Source organism: Tenrec ecaudatus (assembly GCF_050624435.1).
Source record: "Tenrec ecaudatus isolate mTenEca1 chromosome 11 unlocalized genomic scaffold, mTenEca1.hap1 SUPER_11_unloc_2, whole genome shotgun sequence".
NCBI lineage: Eukaryota > Metazoa > Chordata > Mammalia > Afrosoricida > Tenrecidae > Tenrec > Tenrec ecaudatus.
Window position 1 is genome coordinate 1,636,156 of NW_027457630.1, and position 17,823 is coordinate 1,653,978.

General features: G+C 37.7%; 1 protein-coding gene across 4 annotated transcripts in view; it reads right to left on the reverse strand.

Moving 5' to 3' along the window:
- LOC142435924 (thyrotropin-releasing hormone-degrading ectoenzyme-like) overlaps positions 1-17,823 on the reverse strand; it is a 334,108-nt gene that overhangs the window by 192,280 nt on the left and 124,005 nt on the right. For 3 of the 4 annotated variants that reach the window (XM_075539961.1, XM_075539964.1, XM_075539962.1), the window contains exons 3-4: positions 7,653-7,807; positions 4,533-4,646 (exon numbers count right to left, since the gene is read on the reverse strand). In XM_075539961.1, the coding sequence (XP_075396076.1) occupies positions 4,533-4,646; positions 7,653-7,807 (269 nt within the window). The remainder of the gene's footprint in view (positions 1-4,532; positions 4,647-7,652; positions 7,808-17,823) is intronic. The other variant, XM_075539963.1, reaches the window with a different exon arrangement.

The window sequence follows — 17,823 nt, forward strand, 5'->3', positions numbered from 1 at the left end:
ATAGGCACAACTATATAGAAAACTGTACTTGGTATTCTATACTTCTAATGTAAACTTCTAAAATAAACATTTCACAAACACCGTGTCTCTCATCCCACAGCTCTGGTGAACAAGTAGATATTGAATGATAAATTACATGCAACAGCAATCATGTGCCAGCTATTGCCAGGATATACACTAAGAAACTGTGCGAAGATTACGGAAGTATTCCCTACATCAATAAGATTTCAGGACCAAACAACAGAACAAATGAAATGTTAACCAAGCTTTCTAATTTTCTATTCCCCACTTGCCAAATATTCAACAGAGTGCGTATTATTGCTCACAAGAATTATATCTCTACATTTAAACTAGAAAAACATGAACTCAATAAGTTTGTTTATGCCTATTTATGTTTGCCAATAATTTTCTTTACTTCTTTTTTAATGAAAATAAAATTACTTAAAAGGTGAGTGTAAATTTATTGTCATGCCTATTAAAGTTTCCTTTGTTGGTGCACATTACAAAGAAACGGACTCTACTGGCACCATTCATTTTTATTCTCTTACTTTTGCCCACATTAGAAATCACTGAGGACAATTAGCAAGGGTTTAATACATATATATATATTTTGTAATGTCCTAAGCAGTAAGCACCATGAAGTGAACTTCATGATTCGACATTATTTGTCACTCTGCCAATTTGTCTCTGTCAAAATCGAGGAAGAATAGCCAGTCTGCAGACCTTAATGAGTGTAAAACTCAAAACCTTATTATTGGATAAGGCTCTGTACCATGCCAATTCATGTAATAAAAGAACATAGGCCCAAGTAAAATGATTGTCATTGTAGAAGCATTCCTTTACAATGCCACCTTCAGGAGACTCAAGGACACACTGACAATAGAAAAACATGGACTATCCTAATTACAATGAAAGACTATCTAATATGCACAGGCCTCTGATGTAACGTGCATCAGCATCGGATCTATGAACAAAGAGTTCGTCACAGCCTTTATTTGTGCATCTTTTCATAGCCTCTTTCAGTTTCAAATGATAAAGACCCCTTGAAGACTAGCAATCACATGTTGTTTTAGTCTTTCTTTTTCATCCTTTGAGGAAACAATAAGATTTAATACAGCTGCTATCAACAGCAAACCATAAATTGATCCATCCAATAAAGTTGTCACTAACAGCCAACTCTGATAAAATAATGTCAAACAAAAAGACCACTTGCCCCTTGAAATGTAACCTTAGCCCTGAGCAAAGGAAGTTGCTTCTAATGATCTTGACAATTCTCTTTGATGAATGAAACATTATCTAAGGCTTATATTCCTGTAGAGTACAGTAGTTTCTGTTGCCAGTAGAGAGAAGAATTGATTTGGTGAGATTGAGTCCTGATATAAAGTTGATAGAAATTATTTTGTAATCTAAACATAATTGATATAAATCTATAGAGTGTCAGAGTGGTCTACTAAGGTTGGAAATGTTAGCGAATTCTCTCTATAAAATCGATGCACGGTTCTAATGGAGCATTCATTTTCCAGGTCCAGGTTGCTTGCTCACATTTGTTTAGAAATTCAAACATTTCAAAGGCTCATAAGTCTTTTTATCTTCACAACAAACAAGCAAACAAACAGTGAGCTTAGTACATCAGTAACAGAGTCCAATTTTTCAAATGATAAGCGTGAGCCAGTGAGGTACAAATACTTAGAGAATGTCTCCCATTCATTGGCCCACCTTAAATCATATTTCATGAAATATCCAAAGTTGACTTCTTTGTTTATGAACCAAATAGTCACACATGTTGTGTTACAACTGTAAAAACTAATTATTTCTATGTTATAAATGGGCTCTGAAAACACACACACATCGTCAGATTTCTCTAATAGTTAAGCAGACAAAGCAACTATATACTAGCCTCGATCAATATGGAAGCTTTATTAAGAATACAAAATAATTTGAAGCTACTTTACCGATACTCTACAGAAGGTAGATAGACCAAAGAAACCTCTTTAATAAATTTAAATCAAATTTCAAGGCATGAGCCTTCATGCCTAAAAAGAATTAAAGTATTGTTTTGAAATTAAAAGTAAAAGAGGTCAGCTTCCTACTTTTTTTATTCCTGACATGGGCCTGACTTTTGGTTTTTCTATTTTAGTCTCAGCACTTGTGAAGCCTAAGCCGTGCATTTCTAGCGAAGCTTTTGTGCCTCTCACAACAGTATGAGTTACTGCTGACGCAGCTGTCTCTCCTATTCCTCTGCGTATTTCTTTCTCTCTTTTGCTGACGCCATTATGTAAAATATTGCTGGTACAGCCGTGAACCCACTTAGTACTCTCTCTTTTTTATATGGCTAACTTAAGACTTTCTCTAAAAGGAGATAATAGTATCTAAAAAGTCCATTTATTTAGGGCTCCTTCTTACAGATTGTGTGTGTTTAATACATTGGGAGCTCTCTATAAACCAAATAAGGCAAGCTACTGAATAAAAGTGTCATCAAAAAGGAACGTATTTTAATTTTTATAATAGGAATGCAGAATTATCATCATAGGACTTGTTATTTCTCATGAATAAATGTCCTTAGTTTTATAAGGAAGTTTTCCATCTCACTGTAATGGTGTCCAGTTCTTAATGATAAAATGTAGATTTCAAAGACATATAGCTGATATCTTGATCACCACAGGTTTCTGCTCTTTCATTGCTTGACCTGTATTCTAAGAAGGGCAAAGTCTCACTTATGTTATTGAGACATGATTTTTTAAATACCCCTTACAAAAGAATGTTATCAGTGACCTATGTTGATAACAATGGGAAATGATGAAGAAATATTTTCTTTCAAAAATTTCTCAAAAACAAATTCAGTTATTTAACCTTAATCTTACTGTTCAATGATTATCAAGGATGGCATGTGTAATTCTGTTCATTATTTTTAATCTAAGAGGTACTCATCTTTTTCATAATTATGAATGGACAAGTTTTATTTCTTAATGAAGCGAAACCAACAAAAAAAAAGAAAAACCTTTATCAGTATGATTAACATATCATTTGTAATAAGGACATCTTTTAATATTGAAACATAATGAAATTTTAAATCAGTAATAATCCACAGCACAATAAAAATTAAATGAAAAGTATAAGCAAAGTTGGTTAAAAGTCATCAAAAAACCAAAAGGTACTTCTGTTAATGTTTCAATATCCTTAAACATTTAAGTTATAATATTTCATTTTTGTTAAAGAATACATAAAATAATATTTCTTGTGATTATTGATATTTTTACATATATATGAAGAATTTTTAATTACCACCAGTATCATAATAAAATAATTCTTATAAGATTTTAACAAAATTCTTTATGTGTACACCCAGCTATACAAATCTAAGTAAACATACATTTATTCAAAGTAAACACCTTGCTTTTAGAAGACATGGGCAAAACTAAAGGAACATAATTAAAAGATATCAAAAGGGAATTACCATTGCAGCATTTCCTCTGAGGAATGTGTAAGGTCACATTATTTAATCAGCATGAGTTAGTTGAATTCATGGTAAAGAAGTTGCAACATGACTTTCATATTCCAGATTTCCCCTTGGTTTACATTATCTGAACATCACACTTGGAATAATGACTTGAAATTAGATAATCACCTATTCATCTTAGTTTATAATATCTAAAAAGGTATAAAAACTATATCACTTATGATGTATCACAGATAAAATTCTATCTTTTTAAGTTGGTTAAATTTCTGTACTTAGAAATTTTTACACATTACTACTTACAATAAATTAAAATGTTAAATGGCAAACCTCCATATATCCAGGGTGCAATTTAAAATCCTTTTACTTGATATAAGCACACTTAATGTTAATATTAATAATATTAATGGAAGCTTATATAAGATGGGAAAACTTACAAAATAAGGAATATACAAACCACATTATCTCCCCATTTTTCTTACAAATGTGCTTGAACATCACTACATAAAAAACAACCAACTCGACTTCAGGTTCAAATGTGTAAGTACCTTGCTGGAGTCTGAGCAAAATTTACACTGTTCTTCATAAGTAAAGTGAACGCATACTTACATGATTTAAGCTTACTGTTATGTTACATAAATCTCTGAGCACAATGCACCAAATACTTCAGCTATGTTTTGTTTGTTTCATCACATGCAAGAAATAGTAAGGTCTCACATAGCCACATACTGAAATACAGTATACATTGAAAATATCACTTATCAATTACTTCTACCTTCTCTGTTGTGAAGGATGTTTTATCTGTATTATCAAATACCACAATGTTAAATATTTCCACTTGGATAAGATGTACTATTTCAACATCAATGTATAATAAACAAATTGCTATTTCATTGCTAATACAAGGTAACTTTTTATATCACTATCATTTCTATAACTGGTTCCTTTATTACTAGATATGTATATTTTTCATGCATCGCTTGTATTTTCAAGCATGTTGGACCGTACCAATAGCCTGAAGCAACACCAGCTCAGCCTGGCACTGGGCTTCCATCTGACTCTGGAAGAGTGCACTTACCATGTTCCAGCCGGGGTACAGATAGTCTGTGCCAACAAATTCAAAGTAGTGAGCAAAGCCTTCCTTCAGCCACACGTCTTCCCACCAAACAGGCGTCACAAGGTCACCAAACCACTGTCGTGACAAAATGAATTGATACAGATATACTTACAATATGGTCCAGAATTATTTCATCTAAAATTAAATATATCAAACTGTAATCATCATAACTGGAGTCATTCCCCATTGATTTTATGATCTTAAAATATGTGTGGCAAGACTGTATTGATTTATTCAACTGCTTCGTTATACTTGTCAAATACACATATATTTCAAAGAAGGATGAGAAAAATTATCAAGAAACACAAAAAGAATAGTTAATCTGAAGAAAAAAGTACAAATGAGAAAAAAAAAAGTCAATGACAGTTGTCCTCGAATAGCTGAAGGTCTCTTATGTGGATGAGAAGAAGGATTGTTTCTGGTGGTCCCACAAAGGGTGAACCAGAACCAATGGATGAAAGTTCTGGTTAGTAGATGTCTGCTGAAAGACGCCTGAAGATAGAAACTACTGTCTCCAGAGATAGTGAACAACTCATCACAGAAGGTACCAAAGCATCACCTTCCAGTGGCAAGAAATATTCACAGGAGACACCAGCTGTGTGCCGGAATGAAGGAATATTAAGGTGCTCCACACCCAATTCTACATGATATTATTATAATGAGCAACTGAGGCATAACATTCCTCCATGTCCCTTCAAGAAAAATACTGCAATTTCTCTGGCCTCTGATCAAATCATGATGCATTATTCTGAGTCCCTTTAATAGTTCAACAAAAGGGTAAATAAATATCTTTCATTTTTCAAAAGTATACATATATATGTATGTGCTTTTTATTGCTGGAAAATATATATATGTATATATTCCATGAATTATCCTAAAGATTTTGCAATCCAGCAGTGAAAATTCAGACAGCTGACATTTTATTGGGGATGGTGTGAAATGAGAAAGGCAAAAATAAAGAAGCACATGAACCCTATCGTTTCAGATTGTGATAAAGCACGATAAAATATGATCAGGGGAGAAGGTCCCTTTAGATTGGAAAATAAAACCAAAAAAAAGATCCCTCTAACTAGGTGACATGTGAGCTCAGACTTTAATGACAGAAGGAACCAGCCATGAGAAAGCCATGGGGAAGAAGATTCCAGGCAGATGTAATGGTTGGTGCCATCACTGTGGTAGAAAAGAACTGTTTAGGAAACAAAAAAGCCAACGGGGCAACAATGCCGTAGGCCAGGCGAGCCAGGAGCATTCCACAGGAGCAAGGAAGAGGCGGGTTATAAACAGTCATTAAGAGTCACAATAAAGACTGTGATGACTGAACATTCCACTATCCAAAAGTAAGTATCATTTACCCAAGAAGATCTCTAAGAAAATAAAGTAAGAGAGTACCCTAAAGTTCTTGATCACAAAATATAAAGTTTTTAAAAATAATGTTTACTTTTAAAAATGCACGTTTTACCTTTAAAATACGTCTATTGTAAGAATCACAGGAACATGAGTATTTAGCGGGAAAGAAGAATGGCAGAATGGCATAAAATATAAGTAGCAGTAATAGTTGAACATTTTTGGAGGTGTCTCCTATTTCCTGGTTTGTTCTTTCACAGTAAATAGCACAGCACCACTAAATGATCACAAGGAAGTTATGTAGACTATCGAATAAAGGGAATCCAGTTTAATGAGCCACTGAAGCATTAGCAGTGCGGCCTTACCGCTACAGAACTATGCTTCTAACCAGGAGCTCCAGGGGCAAAGTGAGTTACACGCTGGGTGGTTAACTCCAAGGTCAGCAGTTGGCACACTCCAGGTGAGAAAGATGGGGCTCTCGACCCCTGTAAAGATGTACAGACTTGGAAGCAGGGGCAGTTCTGCTCAGCGAGTTAGAGTAGACTTGACGGTAGGGAGTTTGTGCTTTGTTAATGCTTCTAATTTGTCATTCATAGGAACATTCAAGGAAAAAGTGCTTTTTCCTGCAAAGAATTTTATGCTTAGGTGAAAACTAGATTCTCCCCCATGAAAGAGAAGCCCTGGATATCTGAGCAATGGCACCTCAGATAAAGAGGCGCACATCCCCAACGTGACCAGGATGCCGGTACCAGCATCTCTCCATCACAACTTCACTGCAAAAGGCAAATATCTAAGGAAAGGATCCCGAGCTCCAGAATCGTTTGCCAGTTCATTTATTGGTACTTAGCATTTCACTTCTCACTGAAACCTTTTTGCACCCCACTCTTTAAGTTTTGATAGATTATATTTTTGGTGGATTATGATAAATTAGAATCATACTGCAGCATGATAAAATGCCTAATGTTTTCAGCTAAAGCCTGTACACAGTTGTGGTAATCAGGGCAATTATTACTTCTTACTAGAATGAGCGTATGTTTTTCGGTGTGTTTCTTTTTCCTTCAATAAATTCAGGATTCCATAAGCCCTGCAAAAGCTCGACGATTCTTTCCACTCATTGTAAGCAAGTGTATAAAATCAAAGTGAAATTAATTTTATCTTAGCTTCACTACAAAGTTGACTAATTTGCATATGAATTTCTAAACATGCCAAGGCAAAAAATATCAATCATTTGAGAACAAAGAGTCTACGGCTGAGTTAGTGAAAGACTTCCTAAGTGTCTGTGTAATGGGGAAAAGGGAATAGCAAATTGATTTCAGCAAAAGCACATTTTGACACGTACACAAAATTCAGCTGCATCTTGCAGCAATGCAATAAATCATTGCTATCACTGCATTTACCATATACACACCCCAATAATCACAGAGGATAAAGCAGAGCTGACAAGGAACAGTGGCCCGAGAAGGACTCTACACAGGATGCCGAGTGGCAGAGCCGCCTCATGACTCAAGTCAACGGAATAAGAGTTGCTTTTTCAATATACTGTGTGTTTGTTTTGTTTGTGCTGCCATCCAGGGGAAAATGACTTATCTTCTAGGAAGAATTAAGCAGTCCTCAGTGGATAATTAAAACTTAATTAGAAGGATGATACTTTAGCTCCTAATCTATGTATCTGAAATCATTCTACATTCTCAATCGTTTGCACATTATACTTACACCTGATCTTTTTTTTTCTCATACCTGGTGACATATCTCATGAACAATGACCATGGTGACATCCAGCAAATAAGAAATAGATGACATACTGGGATCCAGTAGTATTCTTTGTTCCACAAAAATACTTAGTCCCCAGTTCTCCATAGCAGCATACGGATGCTTAGGCACAGCTAAAAGATCTAGAAACAGAATAAAACAGTTCCAAAGACTTTAATAAAAATACCAGTTTCTAAACCTGTATCCTAAAATAAATTCAGAAATCCTAATTAGAAGGGAGTATTGCTCTATTTTGGTCACTCTTTTTTTATTTCCTAAATTAACCTACCTGTCATGTCTGTATGACAGCAGAAATAGAGGCTATCCCTGTAAATGATGGTCAGATCCATTCATCACAGTTGCTTTTTAAACCCAATGATATGGGTGGCTGGAAGTATTGGCACTATTACTGATCTCGTAAGTTGCAGGAACGTAGAGAAACCCAAGGCAATAGACATCCACAAAGTCAAATGCACTGGGTCTTCTAAAGAAAATACCGTATATGCTCGTGTATACGCACAAAAAATGTGCTGAAAAACTGAGGTTCGGCTTATGCACGGGTCAGTGGTACCCCAGCGAGGTGTAACATCTCATGGGCGATTGTCGTTCCTCCACTGTTCATTTGAAGCCCCGCTGACACTGCAGGGCTTTGAATGTTTGTTTACTCACATCTAACCAATCAGAGGCGTCCTATGACGTGGATGGCTCCAATTCGCAGAAGCACCCGTAGTGATTCACTTATGTAGACAGTTGAACTGGTAAGGATGTGTCTGTGGCTGCGCTCTGTCTCTCCCCTCGGGTCTCTGTGTTAATTCACATCCTGCATTTCCCACCCTAGGCTTACACTCGAGTCAATCAGTTTTTCTGGTTTCCCAGGTAATAATTAGGTACTTCGGCTTATATTCGGGTCGGCTTATATTCTAGTATATACGGTATTTTCAATTCAGTACTGGGCATACTATGCTCTGACTTTCACTTCCATATTTCTCAAGGATAAACAAGTATTATCTATCAGTCTTAAAATGAGACTTGTCATTTTCTGATTGCTTACATTGATATCTCTTTCCAGGTTCTGTTTGAAGGAAACATGGCACTTAAGGATAGCCTGTAGAGGGTCATATGGCAGTGGACAGAGCGGCAAAGGACACCTGAGGCAGCCCAACACTTTAGCTGTTGTCCTGCCCTAAAATGAACCAGTACATGGTAGCAGTAAATCACGTAACTTCTTAAGACTGCAGACCCCTTACCTATTGCAATTGGCTTATTTGCCTTAATCATCCCTCTAACTCTCTCCAGCTTCAAAAGTCTTTGATTAGATGATTCTAAGATCTGCGTTTAATTTTAAATCACAGAAGTGTGATCAACTTTTGGGTGAAGATGGCACAATAACCTATGCTTTGATGTGCTTCCTCTGCTCCAGACATCTAGAGGTATAAATAAAAGATTAAAAGAGAAAACCAAAAACACCTCCGCACTCAAAAATAAATCTCTCCATGGATCAGAAATGGTACAGACACACAAAATGGTGATTGCTGCGAAGCCACAGGCCTGTGGGGTTCTGGCGACAGAAGCAGGCAGTAGTAGCTGGGCATTGGCTATGACAGGCTGTACCCGAGCCGAGGGAACCTAAGCCAAGCTGATGGTTGGATGGCATGAGTTGAGGTAGGGTATACATTCATGAAAATGGGCTGAAAGAAGCTGTGCCTACGGCTTTCTGGGAATGCTGAAGAGTGACAGGATAGGGGTTTGAACCCAGGCAGCTTGCCTCCAGCACCTCTACTTTTAATCACAATCCTATCGTTTTCTCGGTCTCTGGCTCCGAAGTTTCATCTCTTGATACATTTCTTGTAACTCTCTAAAATGCCACGGAAAACTTTACAAGAATGCCCACTCTAGTACTCACTGGGAGCAGGAATATGAGAAACTAAATGCCTCTGCCCAGGATAATGGACAAAGAAACTATGAAATCACCATGTACAAGAGCATTATACAACAATTGAAATGAATTATCCTACCACTATATTCTAGCCAGTACTCTCCCTAGCAACAGTGATAATTTAAAAAACACTTAAAATTATTGTTTTTTGTTTTTAATTGCAGTCAACTCAGATTCAATTCAGAGTGATTCCATGTACAAGAGAACAAAACACCTCCTGGCTCTATGCCACCTTCAGAATCGTTGGTATGTCCCAGTTCATTGCTGGGGCCACAATGCATTCTGCTAATGGTACTCATGTTCCATTTTTTTATCACACGGTACTCTTTTATGACCCATAGCTTTTTGACTGACTAAATCTTGGAATCAGACAGTCAGGTCTTCTTCTTATCCTGTCTTAGTCTGTAAGCTCCATTATAACCTGACTACCAAGAATGATGATTTAAGATTTTAATTTAAGAACTGGTTTAAATAAGAACAAAACAGACAATAGAAAAACAGTGTAATGACTCTGTCTGCCACCAATATGTGGCAAAAGGCGTTGTATATCTACAGTCATTTGTTTTCAGGGACTACTGACCTATCTTTTTGGATCCAGCCCGTTACACAGTGGAGGCACCTATGCATGCTATAGTTCTCCAAGAGCACAGAGAAGGTGGGTTTTCAATACTAAGTGAGCAAATCTCACGTTCCAAAATAGAGTTTAGATCGGTTCAAAAGACATCAATTGAAGATTCTAAATACAGAGGCTAAATAGTCGAGGGATCCGGGATAAAGAAGAAGATACACACAGGAGATTAAGCTAAAAAAAAAGACTCATAGCACAGGCAGGTATCGTGAGGGGCAGGGAGGAACAGTTAAAAATGGTGGCAAAGAAATCGATCATTGTGATCAAAACATGTTGCTGGTGACTCATTGGTATCCACATATATAAAAGCACACAAGTCAGGCCAGGGTAATGAAGTTACATATCAACCAGAGGAGAGAATTTTAGCAAGTGCAACTGGATTCCAGATGAAGTGGTTGATGAACAGAATAAAATACAGAGGGTGTGTTAATCCAGGTAAACTAGAGAAGCAAATCCAGAGACACTCATATGTGTACAAAAGAGAACTTATATCAAAGAGCAATTGTATATTAAGGAAACATCCCAGTCCAGGCCAGATCAAGTCCATAAGTCCGATATTAGACCATGTGGCCGATACCAATCTCAGCACTGGTGTGAGTCTCCACGTGGCTCCTTCAGCTCCAGGACTCTGGCTTCATCAGTGTAGCTCCATGTGGCTTGTCAGCAGGAAGACTAAGCAGAGAGTGTCTCTTGTCTCTAGGGAGGAATACAGGAGTTCCCAGAATCTTCACGAGAAGGCCATGCCCACATGGAGGCCTCACTGGCTAGGGCCTGATAGGCTAGACTACATGCCTTTTCAAGATTATGTAACTGCCACAGACCACCACTGGTCAATTTGGCACTTGTACACAACTCTTTAGCCATATATAATTTTCAAGCAAACAATAATAAAATCATGTCTGTACCTAACAGGATAAAACTAAAGGCATACAATTTAAAAATGTGACACCCCTTTTCAACATAACATTCTACAATTGAACCAAACAAAAATATTCTATACTTATGTGAACACCATGATCCTATGAACATATTCCCCCACCTATGAAAGTTTATAAGCCAAACACTTCATGTCTTTACCCTCACCATTTTGGGTATCCAATTTTTATATTGCCCACTTATATCAACCTAGTGCTCTGAAGAGATAATCATATCCTTTGATGTGAAGAATCTTCATTCCAATGGGAACCTTGTGAAGTCCATATCCAGAAGCAAGTAAGATCAGGACAGGCCGTCCATGAAGTTAACAGCAATATGCACCAACTTAAAGGTTCGATTTCATGTGGGTCAACTCAATGCGGTCTTGGTCGCAGCTTGATAACCTCGTTTGGAGCCATAACAGAGATAAATAGCTCACTGGAGGTCAGATACACACCGGCTCTCTGCTTCCTCTCTCTCTTGACAAGACACGTGGAGCTATGCTGAGGCAGCCAGAGCCTTGGAGCTGTAGGAACCAAATGGAGACCCACGCCAGTGCTAAGATACTTCCACTGCCACTGGATCCACAAGACTTTCCACCCACTGGCCTGTGATCTTCCTGCACTCGGCATCATTACATGTGTTGTGTGAGTCTAAAGAGAAATTTATGGGCTAGTATTGGACATATGGGCAAATATCAGACTTATGGACTTGATCTGGACTGGGATGTTTTCTTAATATACAATTACTCTTTATATAAATCTCTTTCTTATATACATATGAGTGTCTATAAATTTGTTTATTTAGTCAACCCAGACTAATAGAGAGAGGCTTTACAAAAGGCATGGAAAACAATGTCTACAGATGGTGTGTGTGTGGAGGGTGGGGGCAGGCAATCATTTAACAAAGCATTGAAAACACTGCTTGTCGTAGGGAAAAAGCTACTGTACACAAACTTTCCTGGGGTGAGGACCAGGTAATATGGCAGGAACCAGATCAAATACAGGGATACACATGGTATACAACTAAAAAGGAGGTGGATCAAGGAAAAAAATAACAATAATAATAAAAAGAAATGGGTAGCTGGGGCACAGGGTACTAATCTACCCAAGGGGAGGGTATTGCTTATATCTCCACAGGGAAAGAAGGACCACACTTCAACCCAAGCTGCAAGATGTGAATGCAACATGCCAGCATGGAGTAGGGAACCAGTGGAGAGGACTGGGGGGCCGGCCCCAATCCCAACTACTAAGTGGACACCTGCCCCTCCCCCAGAAGAATTTATTTCAAAAGACAGCATTGAATATGCAGCTCCTTGAGACGGACATATCTGGTCAGAGCACACAGAAGCAGATGAAAGGGGAGGAAGAGAGAGTGGAGCACATCCTGAGCCACCAGGCCTTGAGGACGATGACCCCAATTAGAGCAGAATGTTCACAGAGAGGACCACATGGCCAGCCCCACTATGAGACATGACGCCCCTCACTGACCCATGGCCCTACAGGGCACAACACCGGAGACACAGTGTGTGAATTGCACCCGAACTGATCCCTCCATACCGAGGCAAAACACTAAGGAGGTGTAACAGAACATCAAGGTAATGGAGTGGCGAGATCCCCAGTGAATGGTGGACTTTGGGGCCAGGGCGCGGTGCCCCAACAGACTGGACTGGAAAACACTTGTAAAGGCCAACAAATGATCCTTGAACTAACTACAAGCTTTTTTTGTTGTGTTTTGTTTGTCATTGTTTTGTTGTATATTGTTGCTTGGTTTTGCTCTGTCTTGTTTTTGTGCATGTTATTATCTCTGAAGGTCTATCTAAGATAGGCTGGATGAACAATCTGGAGGAGAAAACAATGGGACCGACAGTTCCAGGGGACATGGGAGAGGGGAAGGGGCAGGGAAGGAAGTGATGTTAACAAACCCAAGGGCAAGGGAACAACAAGTAATCCAAATTGTTGGTGAGGAGGGTGTGGGAGGCCTGGTAAGGCATGATCAAGGGTAATGTAACAAAGAGGAATTGCTGAAACCCTGATGGGGTCTGAGCATGATAGTGGGACAGGAGGAAAGTCAAGGGAAATAGAGGAAAGAGCTGGGGGTCAAAGAGCATTTATAGAGGTCTAGTTAAATACATGTGCATATGCAAATATATTTATGTATGAGGATGGGGAAATAGATCTATATGCATATATTCACAGGTTTAGTATTATGGTAGAAGAAGGACATTGGACCTCCACTCAAGTACTCCCTCAATGCAAGAATACTTTCTTCTATTAAATTGGCATTCTATGATGCTCACCTTCCCGACACAACCGCTGAAGACAAAGAGGGTAAACAAGCAAATATGGTGAAGAAAGCTGATGGTGGCCAGCTATCAAAAGATAAAGCGTCTGGAGTCTTAAAGGCTTGAAGGTAAACAAGCAGTCATCTAGCTCAGAAGCAACAAAGCCCACATGGAAGCACAGCAGCCTGTACGATCATGAGGTGTCAAAGGGATCAGGTATAAGGCATCATCAGAACAAAAAATCTTACCATAGTGAATGAGGGGGGGGTGGAGTGCAGAGTGGAGACCCAAAACACATTTGTAGGCCACTGGACATTCCCTTGCAGAGGGGTCTCAGAGAGGAAACAAGTCAGTCAGGGTGCGATGTAGCAAGATGAAACATACAACTTTCCTCAAGTTCCTAAATGTTTCCTCCCCTGCACTATCATGATCCGAATTCTCCCTTGCAAGTCTGGCTTGACCAGAGGATGTACACTGGTACAAATAGGAACTGGAAACACAGGGAATCCAGGGTGGATGGTCCCTTCAGGACCAGTGGTGTGAGTGGTGATACTGGGAGTGTTGAGGGAGGGTGAGTTGGAAAGAGGGAACCAATTACTAGGATCTACATGTTACCTCCTCCCTGGGGGATGGACAACAGAAAAGTGTGTGAAGGGAGACATCGGACAGGGCAAGATATGACAAAAATAATAATTTATAAATTATCAAGGTTTCATGAGGGAGGGCGGGGTGGGGATGGACGGGAAAAATGAGGACCTGATGTCAGGGACTTAAGTGGAGAGCAAATGTTTTGAGAATGATGAGGGCAATGAATGTACAAATGTGTTTTACACAATTGATGTATGTATGGATTGTGATAAGATATGTATGAGCCCCTAATAAAAATATTTTTAAAAAGTTTAATCTCCCCCCCCCCCCAAATAAAGCACTGCTTGTTCTAACAACTATAGAAAGGCATTTTAACCATCCTCTTCTCTATACCTTAAAAACTCAAGGAATCACCTGTGATAGTTTTAAAATTTAAAAATTCAGCAGAGGCTATTCAAAGACATTAATAATAGAAGATCTTAATGCCCCAGGGGATGGTCCATAAGACTCTCTACCACAAAATCACATGAAGATTCTGCATGGCACCCAAAAGCTGATTTGTAAAAACAACAAACATAGATCCAGGAATGAGTTTTGGGTTTATATTAAATATTGGATCCAACTTAAGTACAATTAATTCTTACTTCATGACCCTGCCCAATGGAAGAAAACCCAGAAGTTATGGTAGCTATAGAAGAGTATGGTGAAGAAATTATATGGTGCCTGGGTGTCATATGAAAATGCTTCTTAAAGGCTTGTTTCCACAGAGGCATCCATCTAAGTGAGATGTCACTAAGAGAACATGGAAGAAGCACACCACCATCAGTGGCTGATGGATTTAAAAATCATATAATCCAAAGTCAAAGGAAGGAATAGTATCAGAGCCTAAATTGTGAGAATCAGGTTTGCAGAAGGCTGTGGATGTCAGAAGGAGTCCAAGATACATTTGTGGGATCTACATAGAAAATAAGCCTCAGGTGATTTCCTTTTATCCACATTAGAGGGACAGGTCAAAGATAAAAGAGAGGGTTTTCTGTTTGTTCATATTTTGGTTTAAGATGTGTTTTGTCATTGGAGGTGTCCCTCTTGAATATTTGTCATTATGGTCATTGTTTTTCAGTACACGGAACTTACAGGGACAGAAAGTATAATAAGGGTTTATGGGGGTAGAGTGGTAATGGGGGTGGGAGGATACAAGGAGTTCAAGAAAAAAAAGGATGCTTTGAAACTGTGGTAGCATTTGTACAATATTGCTTGATGTAACTGAACTATGGAATGATATGATATCTGTATTAATGACCAATATAATTGCCTATATAAAAGAATATAAGTATATAAAAACTTTTAAAACAATGCTCATAAGAACTTTATTTATATTGCTTTGTACTGGAAACAACCCAAGTACTCACTAACAGATGAATAAATAATAACAGGGTGATATTTCCATCCAACTAAATACTACATAACAATAAATGGAATTAACATGATGATACTTCCATACAACTAAATACTATACAACAATAAATGGAATTAACAATCAATATGTACAAAAGTATATGTAAATCTAGACAGTTGTACTTAAAATAAAAGAATGTATGCTGCATGATTTCATTTATATACAAGTGTAGATAATGAAAACTAATATATAGCGATGAATAGAATTAAAAATAATAGGGTGGGAAGAAATTACAATGAAGCAATAGAAATTTTTTGAAAATAATCGATTCATTTTCTTAGTTATGATATGCACATGACTTTATACAATGTTAAAACATCAAATTCTACATTTTAAATATTTCAGTAACAAATATTCCTTTGCTCCATTCTCAAGAAGAAAATATTAATTCACAATATCTGAAATTAATTTAATTTAAAAATTGAATTTTAATGAGGCTGCATCAATTAAAATATGCAAGCACAATTTTTCAATGCCTTGAAAACAGAAAAATATTCAAATATTTTGGAAGCTAATTTACTTGGGAATTCTAAGAAAATTCTGGATTGTCTGCATAGTAATCTAATACCAAAAACTTAATTATCAGAAGCTGATAGGGAACGTTTATTTTAGACTAATGTGATGGTTATTTTTGTATGTCAGTTTAACTAGTCTATAGCGCCTGAGTCAACCAATAATCTTATTTTGTACAAAAGTATTTTGTAGCTGTGGTTAATACAATAATCCATTGACTTTATATCATTTTAGATTCCCAACCTTATCTGGCCTGTCACCTTGTTTCAGAAAATAAAATACTCAGCACTCCCTTGACTATTAAAAACTTTTGTACTGTAGCCCATAATCCACGATAAAGTGTAGGTATCTGTTTTTGCAGCTTCCTTGGATCATTCCAGTGTCCCCCATGGAGTGATGTTGCCTGATTTTGGAAACACTGCTTTAAAAAAAGGAGACTAGCCTTGAAAATGTAGAGAGCCTTGTTCAGTAAAGTAAAACACCTTGAGTAAAGCTGAGGATCCCAAAAGAAAAAATTCAGTCCCCAAACTGCAGCACCAATTTCTGCTTCATATTATAGACTGCTTACTTATCCTACAAACTTGAGGTTTTCCAGTGCCTACGCATGTGCAAGGCAAATCATTTAAATACATACCATAAACCAGGATACATTTTTAAAAACACTGTTTTAGCATCAGATAACGAGAAGATAAAAATATGAAACTGTTGTTTCTCCACATATTTTCCAGCTAGGTCTATACATTTCTGACGATGATGTTTCTCTTTCTAAACCTTCCCATAGGCTTGGGTGCTCTTTGTTTGTTTTCAATTTCGATACCATTTTAATATTTTTCAAATTTTGCCACTGGAATGGCAAAATTCTCTAAACATACAGTCCTATAGACCCTATTTGCATTCTCCTATCCAATCATTTGGTGGGGATTAACAATACTCTGGAGAGTAGATCCTTACCAAGATGCCATACCTTGGCAGCACTGCCCTTCTCATTAGTTCACCCTGAAGGAGTTAGGATACGTGGAGGATATGAATGCCCAATTAATGGGTTTATGAGTTATATTATCTAATTAGATAATTAGCATGTTATACCAGCCACTCCTTTGTCAGATTATGTTGTGTACTGGCTTGCATGTTGCGATAAAAACTGAAGCTATATCGCAAGTGTATCAAATATAAGCAGTCACCCACAGTGGAAAATTTTCAATGGAGCTTTCAGATTAAAGCAAACTTGAAAGTTAAGACCCGACTAGCTGTTTCTGGGTGGAAAAGAGGCCAGGGGAACCTTATAGATTGTGGCTTGACATTGCGGGAGATAGTGGCGGCAGATAAGCCCCTTGGTCTGGGAAGCAATAAAAATACAACTGGGAAGAGCTGCTTCTTAAAGGTACTGTCAGCTTTGATGACATGAATGGAGCAAAGCTTTGAAGACCTTCATTTACTACTGTAACACGATTCAAATGGGAACAAGTGCGACATTAACTAAAAATCAGAAACTGAAATATATAAAATATGGATAAAAGAAAACTGGAAGTTGTAAAACATGATGGATTGTTTACTAATCCACGGCATTGGTGAACCGACACGAACTGGTCCTGGACATTTGAACCGGACCATCATATGGTCTAATATCCCAAGAATGACAAATTGAAGAAGAACGGAGTCACAGCCAACATCAAAAAGAACAGTGCAGATATGACCTGAAATATAATGCAGTCAATGATAGAATAACACCCAGACACCCAAAAGGAAGGCCAGTTGATATGACGATTACGCTCATACTTACATAGGAGTCGCGATGCCAAAAATGAAGAAATTGAGGACTTTCATCAACTCTGCCTTCTA